General features: G+C 34.7%; 1 protein-coding gene across 1 annotated transcript in view; it reads left to right on the top strand.

The window, feature by feature from the left end:
- ROBO1 (roundabout guidance receptor 1) overlaps positions 1-19,343 on the top strand; it is a 409,328-nt gene that overhangs the window by 275,746 nt on the left and 114,239 nt on the right. Inside the window, exons 4-5 of the mRNA XM_055313849.1 lie at positions 17,775-17,895; positions 18,241-18,379. Of these exons, the coding sequence (XP_055169824.1) occupies positions 17,775-17,895; positions 18,241-18,379 (260 nt within the window). The remainder of the gene's footprint in view (positions 1-17,774; positions 17,896-18,240; positions 18,380-19,343) is intronic.

Below are 19,343 nucleotides of genomic sequence, written 5' to 3' on the forward strand. Positions count from 1 at the left end.
AGCCAGCTATATTCCCTAGGTCTGTCTTACGGTAGAAGATCAGTATATATATTTTTTGGAAAATATTAAATGAAGGAAGTATAAATCAGAATAATGTTTTCTAGTATACCTAGAACTGAAAAGTTGCCCATTTGAACATAAACCTAATTTATGTGCCTACATACTTTATATATTTATTTTCTTATTTCCCTATACAATGGAAAGGAGGTATCATCCACAATTTCTTTTGTCTAAAGCCTGGTTTTCATTAGCTTTACAGCATGCAAAGGAAGATATACTGTACAAGTTAGTTCTGGAAGTAAATATATTTCTTTAAGTGGACTTACAGATACAAGATTTTACAGATGAAGCTGACTTGAGAGATTGTGAATAGGCAAACTCCTTTATTTTTAAGAAGAAATGGGAAGCCAGGGGATTTGATTTGTCCCGAGTCACTTAATGAGTCTGTGTTGCAAGTCAGGAGGAGAGCCAGAACTCTCAACACCAGATTTCTTCCTGTTCTGATTTTTCTCATGACAGACTAGACCTGACCAGTTCTTCTAAAACTACACTTACATTTGACTAAGACAACTCCTAGCACAAAATCCACAGATAGAGTGTTTTACTGGGTTCATTTCCTACAATTTTGCCACTTGTTTTGCATCCCAAATTTAGTATTTCCTCTCTTGGTAAGTATAGAAAGTCATATTTTCAATATATAGGGTTTAACAACATCCTCTGCTTATTTATCCATTGAGCACAAATATGCCTTGTGTCAACTTGATTAATAATTCTGAACATGTTTTGGCTTTTTCAAGCATGTTATTAAGAATGTATCCAAGTTCATCTTAAGTGATTACAGTTGCCTCTGAATCTCATTCAAAAAATTAAAAATTGCAACAATTTAAATAGATTAAGCCTAATTTATGGCTGTCTTGGGAAAGTGTCTTCTATCAGAATCTACTTTTTAAAATTTTTTAAATTTAATTTAATTTAAAGTAGGCTCTACACCCAATGTGGTGCTTGAACTCACAACCTAGAGATTAAAAGTCACATGCTTTACCAACTGAGCCAGCAGGCGCCCCCTGAAACTCCTTTTTGAAGCTGCACTAACAGCTAGATCTTAGCTAAGTCCTTTAATTATTGACAAGATATTAATATATTATCTGATTATTAGGATTATTATGAGAATCAATGAAAGTATTTTGAGGACTATCGATGATAACCTCATTGTAAGGTGTTATTCTAAGTACTTCTGTCTTGATTTTCCATTAGTGTTCAGTAATGTTTCACTATTGATGATTTGGAGAGATAAGAGAGTAGTGATTTTTAACTTCAGAATGAAAAAGAACACTTTTGGATTAGATATTTAATGGACAAAACAAAACACAACAACAACAACAACAAAAACACTAGTCAAACAGTGAAATACCCTGTTTTGATCAATTTTTAAGAGTCGCCTTCTAGGGTGGCCCAGGTGGTTCAGGAGTTTAGCACTGCCTTCGGCCCAGGGCGTGATCCTGGAGACCCGGGATCGAGTCCCGCATCAGGCTCCCTGTGTGGAGCCTGCTTCTCCCTTTGCCTGTGTCTCTGCCTCTCTCTCTCTGTGTCTCTCATGAATGAATAAATAAAATCTTAAAAAAAAAAAAAGAGTCGCCTTCTATATGGCATTTCCCTTAAGGGGCTCTACAGTTTGTAGTCTGCTTGTCCATTTTTGTCTAGGTCTCTCAAGACACCTTGTTGTAATTCCTAATAAAGTACTCATATGTACGTGTAAACTCATTCAAGTATCACAGAGAGTTTCCAAGAGGTTTAGATGCAGAGTTAATGTAACAGAGGCTAAAAAATGCCACATAATGTATTTTCTACTTCAACAAATAATCTTTGGTTCAGGAAACAAGAAATAATACATTATAAAGTTTTCAACTTTCTTCTAAGTGATGTAACGAATGTCCCTGTGAGTTTAAGTCCTAACATATGTGAAAAATCAGAATAATCTTGATTATACAATGGTCTTATACAATGTTGATGTTTTATCCTGTTTTGCGTTGCATGCTGTTTGTCAGTACTCTTTTAAATCTCTTGAGATGATTCTGGCCTTCTGATTTTTTTTCCAAACAGGTTTCCTTAAAAACAGTTTTCAATGTTTTTCCCAAATCTAATCCCACCCAAATGTAAGTTTCAGCCAAAGCAATATTAGAAGACATAGTGGAGTACCCTGCAGTCTGCCCAAGCCACCTTCCATTTGGACATCTGCCAACTCCTGAAATTCGCTGGGCTATACCTGATGTGGATATATGCTGCTGGTTAGCATCCATGACCCTCCAGTCAGAGTAGACCTTCCAGAAAGTAGTGGCTCAGACATTTGAGTAATCAGCTAAAGGAAAGCTGTACCTCATAATTCAAAGTAATTATCAATACAGTATACTAACCAGAAGTATTATAACTCTAGGAAATGAACACACATGGTCAGATGACAAAGCCCATAATAAGAATTTCAGATTAGTTGGGTATACTAATAGAGAAAGCAGACTTACAAATGTTGCCTCCCCTGCCTGCCTCCACCCCCCCCCAAAAAAAATACATGCTCACTCAAGCAGCTGTGTTTCTTCATTTTCCAAGACTTTGATATATTTGATCAGGCCATTACATTTCTCTAGAATAGCCAAAGACTAGTGAAATTTTACTACTGTCTGGGAGCAGTTTGTTTAATTATAGGTTAAAGTAGTTTGCCAAATTAAAGGTATAATTTTTTGTGGCTTCAAGAATGGTGCTCTAACTAGTTTGTTTTATTTTTGATGTTCTATTAATCACAGATGAAATGCTTCTCTAAAGATAGAGTTTTAAAATTTATCTTAAAGCATTGCTTGTAAATCTTACTCATAATTTGGAAAATATTTTAAATAATAGCGAAATACATTTTGGTAAATTCTTCGTTTAAAAAAAAAAAAGTTGACTTTTCTAATTGCTTCTAATTTTTGTGTTCGCTCACGATGACCCAGACTTGACTTGTTTTCTGTTTACTATAGGCAGAATGAATTGTAATCTTAAAAAGCAAAGTAGTAGATTGAGCAGTGTACTTGATTGCACAAGGCATTTTTTCCATGTTTTAACATGATCCAAGATGGAGAAATCAAAGAAATTACTTTAAGCCCTTAAGTTTTAAATTATTTTTAATCTGATCACTTTAAAGGGGGTTGGAATTTCTTTTTCATTATTTGTAATTGGCTAAGATTGACTCTATTTCTCAGTCTTGTTCATATTACCTCTTTTGATAAGGATGCTCTCTCAAAGAATAATTTGAAATCTTTTGCTGAGGCTGATGTCTAAACTAATGCTGATTTTGCATTTCTTTTGTTCAAAGGATAGGAGCTTTTAAAGCACTAATATTCTCTTAGTAACATCTGACCACTTCAGTTTTTATCTCTTTAAACCCAAAGCATTTGATAATATGATAAATAGTACACTTGTAAAATAATCTGTTGTGCATTAACAAAATTACTAACAGATGGCACAGGTTTTCTCTTCTTAAATCGTACAAATCTAGGTGATCATGAAGCTTTAAAGGCTGATCACAGCAGAAACAGGCTCATGTTTAAGTCACCTTTAAGAGCATCATCTCATATGGGAAAATTTCAAAAGCAGTTGAACTCAGTATGGGTAAAACTAGTTGAAAATAATGAAAATTTGTTTCCTTGAGTGGATAATATGTAATTCGCTCAGGAGTCCATCATTTCATATTTCTTTGCCTTTTAACATTCATGGTGTCACTCTTTGTTCACCTAGACATATTACATCACCATATTGCCCCATGCATCATGCTAATAAAAGATCATGTCAGATTTTCTCATCTTTATTAGGGAAGCTTATAAATATTCTGTTTAAATTATAAACATGCCATGATAGTAAGTGCATGTTTATATGGAGAAAGAGCCATTCCTCTGTGTAGGAACTAGTATAAAATATTTACCTAACTACACTTTACTTGCAAAGAACACCTACATATGTCAAGTGTAAACATGCACATTTTCCCCACTGGCATCCAGATGGATTATGGACAATTAGGGTGGATACCCAGTTCAGTCAGATTTAAATATGGAGTCAGATGGAAGGAAGACTGTCAGTCTAACACACTCAGGCAGGTCAACCACTAGCACCTATTTCTTTGCCACACCATTGAGTCTTGGGATCTATACATTTGCAAGATATTGCTAATTTATACTTTGTGGCATGGGATGCAAAGAAAATATAAGCTTTATTTTGTATCTGTGGAGAATGAACTCCAATCTACTTACTAAATAATGTAGAGCAAGTTTCTGATATTCTCTGAGCCTTAAGTTTTCTCATCTCCAAATAGCAAAGTATACTTCCCTTTGTGAGACTGTTGTAAAAATCAAGGATAGTGAATCCAACAATGTCATGTATGTAGCATGTGTTGATACATCATGATTTTCACTGCTTACAACAATAATAATCCAGATCGCTGTTTAAGTATATTCATACATTTATGAAATGTACCACAGATTTCACTGATAAAATTTTCATGTGCCTTTGGAGAAAATCATCAAAGGCATTTTACACTTAGGACTTAATTTTTTTAGGAGTTAGGTTTTTGCATTGTTTTTTTTTGAGGGGAAGCATAGAGAGAGGCATAAAGAATCTTAAGCAGGCTCCAGGGATCCCTGGGTGGCTCAGTAGTTGAGCATCTGCCTTCAGCCCAGGGCGTGATTCTGGAGACCCAGGATCGAGTCCCACATCAGGCTCCCTGCAGGGAGCCTGCTTCTCCCTCTGCCTGTGTCTCTTTCATTCTCTCTGTGTGTGTCTCGCATGAATAAATAAATTAAATCTTAAAAAAAAAAAAGGCAGTCTCCATGCCCAGGGTGGAGTCCATTGTAGGGCTCTATTGCACAATCCTGAGATCATGACCTGAGCCGAAATCAAGAGTCAAACACACAACTGATTGAGCCATCCAGGGGTCCCTAGATTTTTGCAGTTGCTAAGTCCTTTAAAACTTCTTTTGAATCATCAGAAATGTTAAATTTATCTATTCTCTTGTGATTAAGTCATTAGATTTTGAATTTGTCCTCTGCAGGGCAATATAAAATAATGTACTTATAACTTAAATTCAAATATCAAGGCTTTTCCGAAGTGATGAATGAAATCAAGGAATTCTATGTATCTGATTTTTTAGAGTTTGAAAAATCTGATACTGTCTTTTATGTCAGTGTTGTGCTACATACTAGAAATATGATAAATTCTTTACCATTATAGAATTTATATTTCATGTGGAAGAAAGGCAAGAAACATGGGTTCAAGTTTGTTGTTGTTGTTGTTGTTTGACTTTATCTTGTTCCTTAATCTTCAAACTGGCTGACATCACTTCCACCAGAACCTTTCCTACCATTTAATTCTGGAACCTCCTATTTGGGTTTGTATGGACACAATCTAGAACTTACAAAATTCTGAATTTCAACTGAAAGTTCAAATACTTAGACACTTAGATACTCAGAACACTGAGATCATTAACACCATTAATACTTTTTGCGCTACATTTTCTGTTCAGTATGCTTTTGTCTTAAACAGAGAACTGAACTATTTTAACTGAGAAAGATTGTCCTAAACAAATACCAGTCCTCTTTATTTTTCACAGATAACTGTAGAAATATAAAGGGTAAGAATACATTTGTTTTTATTTCTTATTTATCCATGACTTAATCACTAGTTCTCAGGAAATAGTAAGAAATGTGTGTGGATAATTCTGAGGTTATGTAAACCATTGAGAAGAGTTCTTATAAGTCCTAGCTCAAACCTTTTTGCTCAAGATTTAATGTCTTTCTCACATGTGCAAATTACCCTACTTGCTTTCATAGATAGTACTTAGATATATTTTCATTTGTTTTAACATGAGCAGTGTTGGAGAAGGAGGCTATTATTTCTGTCTTATATGTCCCTTATGAAAGGAGGCTCCCATTTGCCCAGTAATGGAGATGGGCTCTGACATAGTCTCGTGATCAATAAAAGAGAGTGAAGTAACTGGCCATATGGATATTGAAACTCTGACCCTGGTCTGATAAACCCTGACTGATTAATCAATTAAACTTGTGACTTGCAAGTGTCGTCTTGCTCTCCTTTGACTCTGGGATTAAAATACAGAATGGGAATGGGTGTTTACTTGAATTTGTAGCTACTTTAGGGGATATTCATATTTGTAGAGAATCCCAATAAATAGGATTAAATGATTTTATTGCTTTTTAAACTTTTTTCAAATTACAGGTGTTTCCATAAAGTGATTCTCTTTACTTCATTTCCATAAAGTCATTTTGAATTTCTGAATTCAAGAATCCCTTGCATACTCAAACCTTGATTTGACTTTTTTCTGCCATGGTTATATATCTTCTTCAGAATATAAGTGAATTTAAATTTCAAGAGTAACAAATTATACACAGTCTCTGGAAAAGACATCATCTTAGCAAGGCATTTGGTGGTGAGAGAAATTCTCACCCTAGACCAAAACTATAGAGAACTAAGCATAGAACTGATGGAGAGAAAAAGGGATTTACTGTTTGAAAAGTATTTTCAGCTGGTGCACTTATAACTCAAAAGAGCCAAGTGCTTGAAAATGAGCTTTTTCTTCCTTCAAATACTATGAGCATTTGTCATCTTTATTTCTAGAGTATAGTCATAATTCCTCCATAGATTTTTATTTCAGACTGTCCTAACAGCGACTGTATGTAAATTCAGAATTATAGCCAGATGGTGGGACGAGGTGATAAAAAGCAAACCTGGTTTTGTAGAAAAGTGAAAATTGCCCATAAGACTTTGTTTTTACCTTTAAAACAGCAGGACATTGTTTCAGGAGACCTGTGAAGGAACTAATACATTAACTTTAATAGCTAAGAGCTAAATTAATTTTTCATATGCATGCATAATACTGCCATGTAACACCTATAATTTTCATAGAGGTAAAAATCAATCAACTTTCTTACTTTTAGCAGATAGCTAGCAAAGGCTCTTTTCTTCCAAAACCACTCTTTATATTACCTCCTTTTTATAGGATTTACTTTTGGGTTCTGATCTTAATGACTGGGGAACCAGACACCTGGGGAATCAGCTAAAAGCCTTCCCTGTTTATCTGTTCTTCATTTGACCAGCACTAAGCAGTTGTCTTGTCTGCCCCTGGTTTGAAATACAATAAATTAAAGGGGGCTTTCTCGGTTGATTGCTTTAGGCTACATAACTGTGACTGGCTCAAGAAAATGGGTATCTAAAAGAAAATGCCAGATCCAAGGCTTCATATTGACTTGAGCCACACTTGAGTGAAATAGGTGTGTTTTAAGGATAAAGACTGTGTTTCTTTTCTATTATTCCTTGTTAAAATGAGGATTCACAGAAAGGTCCCCTGGTGATATAAACTAGATAGACAGAAAGGTAATAATTTATACCTTCACAAAGAAAATCATCCTCTCCCTGTAACTTAACGATGTCTCTCTGTAGGGTGGTTCCTACTTGCCTGCAATTAGCAATACAGCCCTTCCTGATGTAGTCTGTAATCAAATTATCATAGGTGTGCTTCTGCAGCAGCAAACAGCCAACTACCAATTTATAAATTGCTAGGAGGGAGAAATGAAAAGTTTAGGAGGAGAAATGGAAATAGCAGAGAAATGCAGCTGCCATAGTCATAGGCAGCAATTCTCCCAGGCCTGTGTTCTCAGCTGGCAGCTCACCAAGCTGTGTAGAGCCACGTGTTCCCACTGGGATAATTGCTTTTTCTGCATGAGTCTCTTGTTGCTTCCCTCTGATGACTGAATGTGTTTAAACTCCTGGCTGAAATCATGTTGGTTTTTAAATGGTATTGTAAAGTGTACCCGCAAACAAATGAAATTGGATCATGTTCTCTTCTATGCATGTAGCCTAAGCAAATATGGGACACCAATAGAGAGATCCTAATTGCCTATTTTTCCTCTCTATTCTACTCCTAAGAGAATAGTCGAAAGACCTACCAGTTATGGTTTTCTCCTTGTAATGCTGTCCCTTTTAATGTAAGCAGGAAAAATGCAAAATGGGCATTTGATTGCTTTCAATTTGTCATTTTCATATTTTTTATAACAAATATGTACTTTCCGAGGCATCTTTTATATAAGATTTTTTGTGCAAATCTCACGGACATTATTTACACTTTAAGTAGACTGTAGACAGGAAATGGGCTTTGCCTAAGAATGGATGAGTCAGTGGATTAGTAATACCCAGGTGAAAACTTTTTATAGTGCCATTAAAATCTAAATTAATTTAAAAAATAATCTATAGTAAAAAATATTGTAAATACTATTCTACAATCTGTTTTTCTCAGTTAACACATCTCTTTGGTACAGCCACTCTCATTGTGTCACGAGTCCATATTGAACTGGTGATGAGTACATGGCAGCTTTACCTAACAACCTTTGGATGAGCAGCATAAAACCAGGTCACATCTAATCAAGAGACTTGAGTGGGAAATATTTTTAAAAATGCAATTTTTTTCTTCCTTCTACTTCTTCTCTTTCTCCCCTTCCTTTCTAAGGTCTCTGAACCAAAATGATAAAGGAATAGGGAGAGGTGAACTTTTTTCAGAAAATTAACTGAGAGATAGTAGCCTCTATGAAAAATAAGAAAAGGAAATAAACTTTGTAAGCCAGGAAGAACTGTGATTTGGCTGATCCTAGTTTATTGTCTATATACTTATTTAAAATAAAATTTAAACTGGAGACTTAAATATGAAATCATGTTGTCATGGATAGATGATATTTTATTTTTATTTTTTTTGGATACATGGTATTTTAAAAAGCATTATTTTTCTTGTACTCTTATACTACAAAAGTAGTACAAATAAACAGAATAAATAAAAATTTTCTTGGAATTTGTTTATATACTAAGAAAAGTATAGTGACTAAATAATAGATACAAATAGTTTTATGTTAGTGATTTTTGATAGCAGGCATTTATCAAAAATTCAAATTTGTATCTGATTATTACCTACATTAAAATTAGGTTCCAAAGAGTGAACAAGAACACAATTATTAATATGTACATTCAGAGATATAAAGTATCTACATATGATATTAAAATGTTATTAGTAAAAACATGAAATTATTTAATTCTAAACATTCTAATTATTAACTGTTCTTTTTGCACTACTTATAGGTATAAGAAATACAGTAATTTCTTTGATACTGTATAAGATCTGAATTATATGAATTATCTTTACTTGGTTGTAATCTTTTTAGATTGCTATGAGACATGTATTTTATCCAATCTGCTATCTATCATTTGTATGTATAATTAATTCCACTACCACCAGTCTTTTTGCTTAATTTTGAATGCAATAAAGCATGGTTGTTTTTGAAAGATGCTACTGTAGTGTCTGTTGGAGAAAACATGGATGCTTTAATCTGAATTGTTTACATTCAAGGTTGATACCACTTTTGCAGCCAGATTGGAAAGTAGTGGATATTATTTTAATTCCCCTCCTTCTCTCTCTGCTCCCTGCTTAAACAACATATCTTTTTGGTTTATTTTTGTTGTCATTGTTGAATTAATGTGACATTTGGGGAAAAAGCTGTTATTGTGATTCTTCTCTACATGTCTCTGTTGAAAGTACTCCATAGGGATCATCCAAAACTGCCCCGCAGTTTATTTCACCAAGGAGAATGTCTGGGGGCCATGGCTGGCCATCTGGGGTACCTGCATCTCATTGTCATTAAGAAGTCTTAAACCCATGCAAAGTACTTCTCTAGTTCACAACAGCTTGATATTCATGGTGTAGGTCAAAGATCCAGGCAGAATTGACAGCATTACTAGGAACAGACATTCTACTCAAAGAGAGTTAGTAGTAAATTGCTTAAGGATGATACATACTAGACTGTCTCTTCATATTTACTTTGCAAAAATAGTATAACAGTGGTAAAGAATCAAGTTTTTCAGAAAATAAGTTCTAAGTCCAGGTGCTTTAAAAATTTCTCTCTTCATATTAACCCTGCTCATTAAGCCTTTATTACTTGAAATGAATATTTCTGAGCCTTCAAATCATTTTGAAAATTGTAAAAATTTAGTGTTGCACAATTTTTCACTGGTATGATGACACCTACATATGTCTGATAAGTATTATTTAAACTATATTTAGTTTAGAGAAACTATATTTCTCTTCTAGCATCCTAAATCATTATTCTTTTAATCTGTTGTGATGATGTACTTTAAAAATAGTATTTCTCATAAGGAACACAGATTTTAAATGCAAAATCTATTAAAGGAAATGAGATAAATTATATGACAGTTTGGTGGTTAGCAATTTGAAATCATCTTTGAAGGCCTTAATATAATTAGTGGTTTCATTTTTGGTCTGCTGAATTCAAGTCATATTAAGTTAATGTAATTAAAGGCAGAAAAGATTTTGTGTAGCCAAACTAGTTAATTAGCCCCAGTTGGGTTAGTATGTTAACCTAGAGGTGTATGGCTAATATTGTGGGGGTGATGCCTGAAAAAAAAAAAAATCCTGTGTAACAGATACTGCAAATCATCTGACTTGCTTTAGGGTAGAAAATGAAGACATACCAAGGAGTTCATTTTAAGTTCATCTTTATTTCTGATTGTAAGTACTGATTGCAGGGTAGACTATATACTTCATTGAATAACCAGACAAAAAGCTCACTTAATTTACTTTTTTAAAGAAAACATGCTTTTTTGTGTACAAAGATAATCAGGTTTTCTTTTGTATTCTGGAAATAATTCTCATTGAAGTTCTAATTCTGATTTTTTTCATGCTTACTGGGAAAAAAAATGATAATCTTTTTGGTTAAAAAGCTACACCTTGGGCAGCCCCAGGTGGCTCAGCGGTTTAGCGCCGCCTTCAGCCCAGGTTGTGATCCTGGAGATCTGAGATCGAGTCTCACATCCGGGCTCCCTGCATGGAGCCAGCTTCTCCCTCTGCCTATGTCTCTGCCTCTCTCTCTGTGTGTCTCTCATGAATAAATAAATTAAATCTTTAAAAAAAAGAAAAGCTACACCTTATGCTTCATTTTTCTATATTATCTTGGTAGTTAGTAAACATTGTAGTAAAGATAAAAACATTCTACAAAGTGATTTTCAGTAGCTTCAGAGAAATCTTTGAGTGCTAGGAGAGATGTTTTACGCCTAAGGAAAATGACCATGTGTTATTTTTTAAAGGGAAAATGCTACTTTATAAGAATCCTGTATATCAAATACATTGATGTGTTTTGCACCTTAATGTCTCTGAAACACTTTTAAAAAAATTTGGAGGCTGGTATTTAAATCTCTAAAGTTCTTTACCACTTTCTTCTTTTTTCCTCTTCTGTCTCCTTCCTCAAAAAGAGCAAGTCCACTGGGAGACTTGTTTTGTTTTGTTTTTATCAAGTATGTAGATAGCTGCGGCCCCCCTTTAAGCACTGTCTAGAGCTTATGGAAATGTGGGTTTCTGATGTGGTTACCACCATGGTCTGGTAAGGTATATGGTAATGAGGAAGTAGGACCTCTGCCTTAGATTTTTGACATAGGCTAGATGCCAGCGTATTGTCTGAAAGTTTAACGCATTCTGCTTCTCCACCACCCGGATTATGTTAATTGAAGAAGTGTTGCTGCAATGCAGTGTTTAACATTGTGTCTGTTCATTATACAAACTCGTTTTTGATAGGTTTACAATTTGGCTGTCAGATCCAGTTGCAGGAAGAGACCTGCCAAGACATATTTCTTAGATTGTTTTAAATACGGCTATTTTCACATTCACAGTGTTTTGTATGTATTAGACATATTTTCCTCTTCTATGTAGAGAGGAAATGTCAATTTTTGGTTTACAAAGGGGCACTAAGATTTAGAATGTGTAAAGTCACTCTTCACAATCAGAATTATTATGTGACTCAACATAAAGTGATGATTATTAATAATATGTCCTGTTTGGGAGCTGGTGTGTTATATTTGATCAGGGTTATGGTACTGTTTTCCCTGTTCTTTTGTTTACTGAAAAAAACAGACCACCATATAGTCTACAATTGGGACCATAGAGAATAAAATGTTGGCTTTTGCTTAGCTGTTTCCATTCGGCAATTGACATAATGTCAGAATCAACTTGAATTTATAGACATTGAAGACTACCATTTTCATCCATTATTTTTTTTTATTTGTCTATTTGCTGTACTTTGTTGTTTCTTCCTTCACCTTTGTCAATTTCAGTCTCTGACATCTCTAAAGAGATGTTTCTTCCAGGTTGGGTGAGGCTTGTTTAGTTTTCCATTTAAGTTGTAATGCCTGCTTGGGGACCCTTAAGCATTATTGCCAGTGGGTATAGAATGGAACGTAGTATTTTATAATGAAATTGTCTTACTAATGGTATAGAAGGTGTGTGTGGAGAGGGTATTTATACTAATCCCTGAAGTCACAGCACTGATTTCCCAAATAGAATGAACATTTATTATTTTGTCTAATTTTAACTCCTCCTCCCTTCCTTCTGTCATTTTAATCCAGCATTTATCCTTAGGCCAGAGCCAGACCTTTAAAACAAAATTTCTCAACCTCGGAACTATTGACATTTTGGGTGTGATAATTCCTTATTTGTAGAGGACTCCTCTATGCATTGCAGGGTGTTTCACAGCCTCCCTGGTCTCTACCCACTATGGGTTAGTAGCACCCCTGCTGCCCCCTCTCAGTTGTGATAACCACAGATACCTTAAGTCACTGCCATATATTTCCTGGGAGAGGGCAGGTAACTGCCCTCATAAAGAATCACTGTTTTAGAGGAAATAAATATTTGGCCTGAGAATTACTTGTTCCTAAGGCTCTGCTGTGTTGATGCAGATAAACATTTTTCTGACCAAAGCAATGGAAGATGTGTTACTAATTGATTTTAATAAAAAGCTTCTGGATGGAGCCTTGCAAAGGAAGATGGGTTTTGATTAGACAAATGCATGCATCTTTAATCATTAAATCCATAAGTATAATATATAATTATGATGACCTGCAGGCATTTTTCTAAGTACTTTATATAATTACCTCATGTAACTCAGTATCCTTGGAGAAGTGTGTTAAGAGTATCCCCATTTTAGAGAGGAAAAACAGAGGTAGATGCCTTGCCTGCTACCACACGTATATTCTAAGACACAGTGATTCTTGGGCCATGCTCACTTTGCTTTCCTATGTGAATATATCTACTTTTGGTCAGTTTGAAAGATTATGTGGGATTTAGAAGTCTTCTCTCTCTTTTTTAAATTTTTCTATATACACTTTCATTTTCAGTTTGGTTCCAACCAGATAATGTGGGTAAAGAATACTTTGAGTGGGGAAAAAAGGTGCAATATAGTTGACTTCATGAAGCCATTGATGATTAATATCTCTGCTGTTAATTCAAGAAAAAAATTGCATTTTTCTCATCTAAAATGTCTTATAAGATTACTATTTTTATTTTTAGGCTTTGATTAGTTATTTTAGCTTCTTTTCATTGATACAGAAATTACATATAAATGAACAAGTATGATAAATGTATGCTTTTTGTCATATTATATGAATCTAATGAAAAAAGCTTCTCAAGGTAACCTGATTCATTTAAAAACATTTCTCACAGAAATAAATGTCAGACTGGTCCATACAACTAGTATTTACTTGCAAAGGACAGAGAAAATATATTGTAAAATGCCTCATGGGTTACTTTTATTTTGAACAGTAAACATGGTTTAGCAAAGCAGTCTGTAAAATAAAATCTTATAGAAGAGGAATGGCTTTTCTATTTATATTTAGTAGCAAAATACAGCTATGTGTTTCCAAAGCATAAGTCTCCTACCAGATGGATTTAGAAGAGTTTTTCAGGACTGAGCCAAGTGTGAATACAGTTGACTCTTGAACATCACAGAGGTTAGGGGTGGCCACACAGTCAGAAATCTGTGTATAACTTTTTATTCCTCCCAAACTTAACCAAGAGTCTGCTGTTGACCAGATGCCTTATCCATAACATAAACACACTTCTTTTTTTTGTGTTATAAATATATATATATTCTCTACCGTATTAAGATAAAGTAAGCTAGAGAAAAGAAAATGTTATTAAGAAAACCATAAGGAAGAGAAAATACATTTACAGTACAGTATTTATTGAAAAAAACCTGCACGGATATATTGGACCTGCAGAGGTTACACTGGGGTGGTTCAAAGTCAAGGGTATAGCTAGAGTTGTAGGAATAGAGTGTGAGCAACACATTCTTCAGTATTTGATAGCTTTCTTTGAATTTGTAGTTCGCCTTAGTTATTGCTTCATCCCACTCACCGCAATATTGGAATGTTCCCCTGTCTGAGAATCTCCTGGCAGCCCCCTCATAACTCATGTTAACACGATCCCACTTCTACTCAATGTATAGAGATCCTTTCAAAATAAAACAGTGCTGGGCTGCAATATGTAATGTTAATTGGTGCCCCACGTGTGCATCAGTGAGTTGATTTAAAACTCTACATTCCCAAGTATTTAAGATGTGTAAAAGTAACTTAGTGCTATGTTATACTGAAGCTATAAAAATGTCTGTACTCTTGAAAATTACTTACACTTTATCATTCTTTGACTCTCATTTTCCTCCACATTTGAATATATTCTAAAATGATTTGTAAAGCTTTATAAATATAAGGCTTGTGTATGTGGATATGACTCATTGACTTAACTTTTAGAGCAAAAAGAATACTTGCAGTATTTACTTCCTCTTATTTTGCTATAAATTTTACTTATTAATGTATAATCCCTTTAGAAATGAAGTGACCACCTAAATATGAAAAAACATTTAAAGTTAGATTGTGAGGCATAAGGGGAGGTTCAATGTCTTATTCAAAATTAAAGAACCAATAAAGGAACATCTAGGACCACATCTCAGATCATTTAACTTTCCTATCAGGAATAGAATTTGTCACCTTCATTTTTGCTGGAAAAATTTTGTTTCCTCAAGACTTTAGAAACGTTTATGGAAGGTGTTTCAAAATAAGTATATGACAAAAGGTTGCAGCAGATCTTAGTAGTATGGATCTTGATATGATTCTCACATTTTCTGAACCTCAAGAAGTCAAGCTCATTAAACTCCCATTTATTAAATTGCAATTTTAACAGTGCCATGGGCTGTGTGTTTCCTGTCATTTGTACATCTCATGTAGCCAAAGGCATATATCTTGGCTAATATCTGTTCCAACTTGCTAAGTGACATTGGGCAAGTCACTTTCCTTCCACATTTTTTTTTTTACTATTTACTAGATACGGTGACAAGTATTGGGGCTAAAAGACAAATTAGATATGCTAGATATGCTTCTCTGCCTCAGAGTTCATAGTCAAGGAGGAAATCTGGCATTTAAACACAAAATTAAAACATACGGTAATGATGGGCATAGTGGAGCTTTTCAGGAGAGGAGATTATACTTTACTGAGCTGCTGGTTCCATAAGTGAAAAATGAAGTTAGTATAACACTTGCTCTAACAGCCTCACAGCAGGATTATAATAAAAACTAAAATTTAAATGATATATTCACACAAAAGCCATTTTATGAAGCATAAAACAGCACTGTGAACCAATAGCCTGAAGGTTGGATATACATTTGAATTAAGACTCCCACTTTGAGACTCTCTAACAGGATAATTGCACATGTGAGAAAAGATGCTGATTTGGAAGAGGGGAGACTGAAAATCTTAAACATCTATCAATAGGGGTTTGGTAAAATATGATAAATCTATATAATGGTATACTATGTATAACGGAATACTATTTAGCCATTGAAATTTGGGGGGAGGATCTGTATACAAGGTCTTAAATGTTTAAAATGTAAAAATATTCTCATATTATTGAGTTGAAAATGCATACAGAAGAGCATATACTATATTATTCTACTTTAGTAAAAGTGTGTGTATATAGATATAGACGTAGAGGTGGATCTATATATTGTGTGAGAGAGAGTGTGTACATGCCAAAAGAAGACTGAATACAAAGTACTGACTATCGTTAACTTGTGGAAGATTTGTTGTTTTTGTGTAACATTTATTTCTTTGTATTATTCTATGTGAAATTAGGTAAGTGTATATGAAAAAATATATTTATATAACATATCTTATAACTGCTGTAAACCTTTATAGAAATGCTCCATTGGATAACAGACTAGATTTTGTGTATAAAAAGTTTGTATTCAACAAAAATCATTTGAGTGACCACTATGTGCAGGCAATATTCTATTATGATGGGTAGAGTCATGAGCAAAATAGAGAAGAGTCCCTGTGTGTGTGTGTGTGTGTGTGTGTGTGTTTAAAGACATTATTTATTCATGAGAGACACACAGAGAGATGTAGAGACACAGGCAGAGGGAGAGGCAGGGAGCCCAGTGCGGGGAGCCCCATATGGGGAGCCCGATACAGGACTCAATGCCAGGTCCGCGGGGTCACCACCCGAGCCAAAGGCAAATGCTCAACCACTGAGCCACCCAACTGCCCCATCCCTGTGTGGTTTTTGTAATGGCACCTAGAAAATCATGATTATTGTTTTAATAAAATATCTGAAAAAATAATAAGTCCTAAAAGCCACAGAAGTTTAAACTGCATTGTTAATATTTGGTTTGTACTAAGACATAAAAACTTGGACACTATCTAGTTTGGGTATCTGTGTTGAAACTAAGAATTTAGGTACCCGAAAACAGTATGACCCCACCTTTATAAAGCAGTGGTTACAATAAACTCCCAGTTTATGATGAAAAAAAAATTCCATTTGAATAGTTCTTTCCTGTCCGCCTTTTGTTTTTCTTTTCTTTGCTTTTTCTCCTTCCTTCTATTCTTTATTCTCTTCTTTCTTTCTTTCTTTTCCCCTCTCTCTGCTTCCTCCTTCCTTTCCTTCCTTCCTTTCATCAGTACACTGTACAGAATAACTGTGAGGTTGAGATCAAAACCTACAGGAAGAAACATTCTAGAAGTTATCCCTGACAAAACCTTTCTCAGGTTCAGAGCATTATAGATATTCATGGGTAATAGAACCCAACAACCCACCAAAAGTCTACTAAATTAAGTAAAGATAGTTCAATTTCTGCATCCTGATCTTAATTCATGGTTAACTTCAGCCTATTTATTGTACTGGAAGTCTGCTTATATTTGTAATTAATTCTTCTTCAAATAATTAAATGTTCAAGAGTGAGTCCAAATGACTTTCAAGATGTTTTATTGGGATCTGACAGTCTGTGCTTCCTAAGTCCCTCAGAAACTACTTGGGCAGCAGCAACACCCATGTTTTTTTAGAACATGTCAGTTTCTACACTGTTTTGGATCTTTAATGATATATTTCTTTAAAGCAACTGATAAATTAGAGACTTTTTATTTCCACATCTAGTACTAGAATATGCTTTCTGGAAATCGCTTATAGTTAATATGTATTTACATATTATACTCATATGGTATTAAGAATTTCCTTTTTTTTCCTGCTTGCTAACCAAATTATTCATGCAGTTGTTTCGTCTTCATTTAACTAAATAATATGAAAGAACTTGGCTAGTTTAGAAATACAAATTTCTAGTTCTACGGAATGTAATAACTGTGTAAGAAGATGTAGGTAAGTAAAAGTATTTTGTACCTTTTATATTGCATATTTGGTATAAATTCTGTCTAAAGTTACTACCTATAAATATAGCAAGTACTGCACATTGGCCTTTTGGTAAAATTATGCTTTGTTCTTTGTTTGGAAAGTAGACTTCACTTATGAAGACTTCTGTTGTGTAGACATGGCTAAAGTAATTTTAATAGTATTTATGTAAAACTTTTTTTTAAGATACGAGGTGGAAAGCTCATGATTACTTACACCCGCAAAAGTGATGCTGGCAAATATGTTTGTGTTGGTACCAACATGGTTGGGGAACGGGAGAGTGAAGTAGCAGAGCTAACTGTCTTGGGTAAGTGAAATTTTAACTACTCTGCTCACTGTAAAGTAGACCTCTTATCATTTTTTAGTTTATACCAATGAGAAAGAAGTTACCTTTTTAGAATGTAAATGAATATTTCTGTGAGATGGAAGAGGAAACAAGAAATTAGCCAAGTAACCTGAGCTAAAGTAGCCACGACATGGGAAGAAAACTAGGAGAAAACTCTAAACCTAGGGAGGGGCTTCTAGAAGAAAGGAGCTATGTGAAATAATTTTCTAAATAATATTTTAAATTATAAATGTCTTTATGAACATCTAAAAGTGTTTTTAGTTTGTTCACTTCTATATGTCCTTAAGATGGCTTTTTCTATTTCAGAGAGACCATCATTTGTGAAGAGACCTAGTAACTTGGCTGTAACTGTGGATGACAGTGCAGAATTTAAATGTGAGGCTCGAGGTGACCCTGTGCCTACGGTACGATGGAGGAAAGACGATGGAGAACTGCCCAAATCCAGGTACAGATTGCAATTTAGTGATAGGATCCATCTACTCAGAAATTCCACTGTTCAGACCACTGCTTATATACATGCCATTAGACTAGTCTACTCTAGACTTTTTGATCAGGGGCCAGATGCAATATTAGAGATAATTAGAATCAAGAGGTTATCATACTTTCTCTGAGGGTTTCACATAGAACTATAGATCCATGACCCTGGCTTGCCCAGGGAACGCTTGTAAATGTGATATTCCTTAAAGAGTTTTCTTCTGTCCAACCACAATTAATAACAATCTCTTGTATGAAAGTAGGTAGGAAAGAGAAAGAAGGCACAGCAGTAAAGACAGAGATATGAACCAACCGCAAAGCAGGTTTCTATTTCCTTAGCTACAAAATCACCAGGGAATGGTAGAAGTCAGAGTCTCTTGTTATCTGTCAAGCCTTTAAATTGGTCAAGAGCAGAGGTACACTTGCAGCCTCGGGGAATGAAGCTTTCAGGTGTTGTCTTGAAGCTGTCTGTCTGTTCATTCAGCAAACGTGTTGAGCCCTTGCTAGGTTTTGGGGTTGCAGTTTCTGCTCACAAGGAGCTCCCAAAAGAAGATTTGTATGGATAGATACAAAATAACATAGCAAACCCTTTGTCACATAAATGGTGACCTGTGGGAGTAGGAAATCCACAGAGAGTTCTCAAAGGAAGGTAATACATGTAAGCAATGTCTTGAAAAATACATATAAATTTGAAAAGCAAGAAAGAAGAGGAGAGTTTTCCAGGAAAAGAGACATTACAACATAGACACAAATCTGAAAGAGAACATCGCACATTTTGAGTGGTGGAAACTTTAACCTGGCTACCTCCTAGGGCATATGGCAAGAAGTTATATCAGGTTGGAGACACTGGGGCCAAATTATAAGGGACTTTGTATAATAGACTGTAGAATTGTAAATCCTATTGCATGCACATTGATGAGTCAAAAGGGATAGTA

This window comes from Nyctereutes procyonoides, unplaced genomic scaffold (genome assembly GCF_905146905.1).
Source record: "Nyctereutes procyonoides isolate TBG_1078 unplaced genomic scaffold, NYPRO_anot_genome, whole genome shotgun sequence".
In the NCBI taxonomy this organism is placed as follows: Eukaryota; Metazoa; Chordata; class Mammalia; order Carnivora; family Canidae; genus Nyctereutes; species Nyctereutes procyonoides.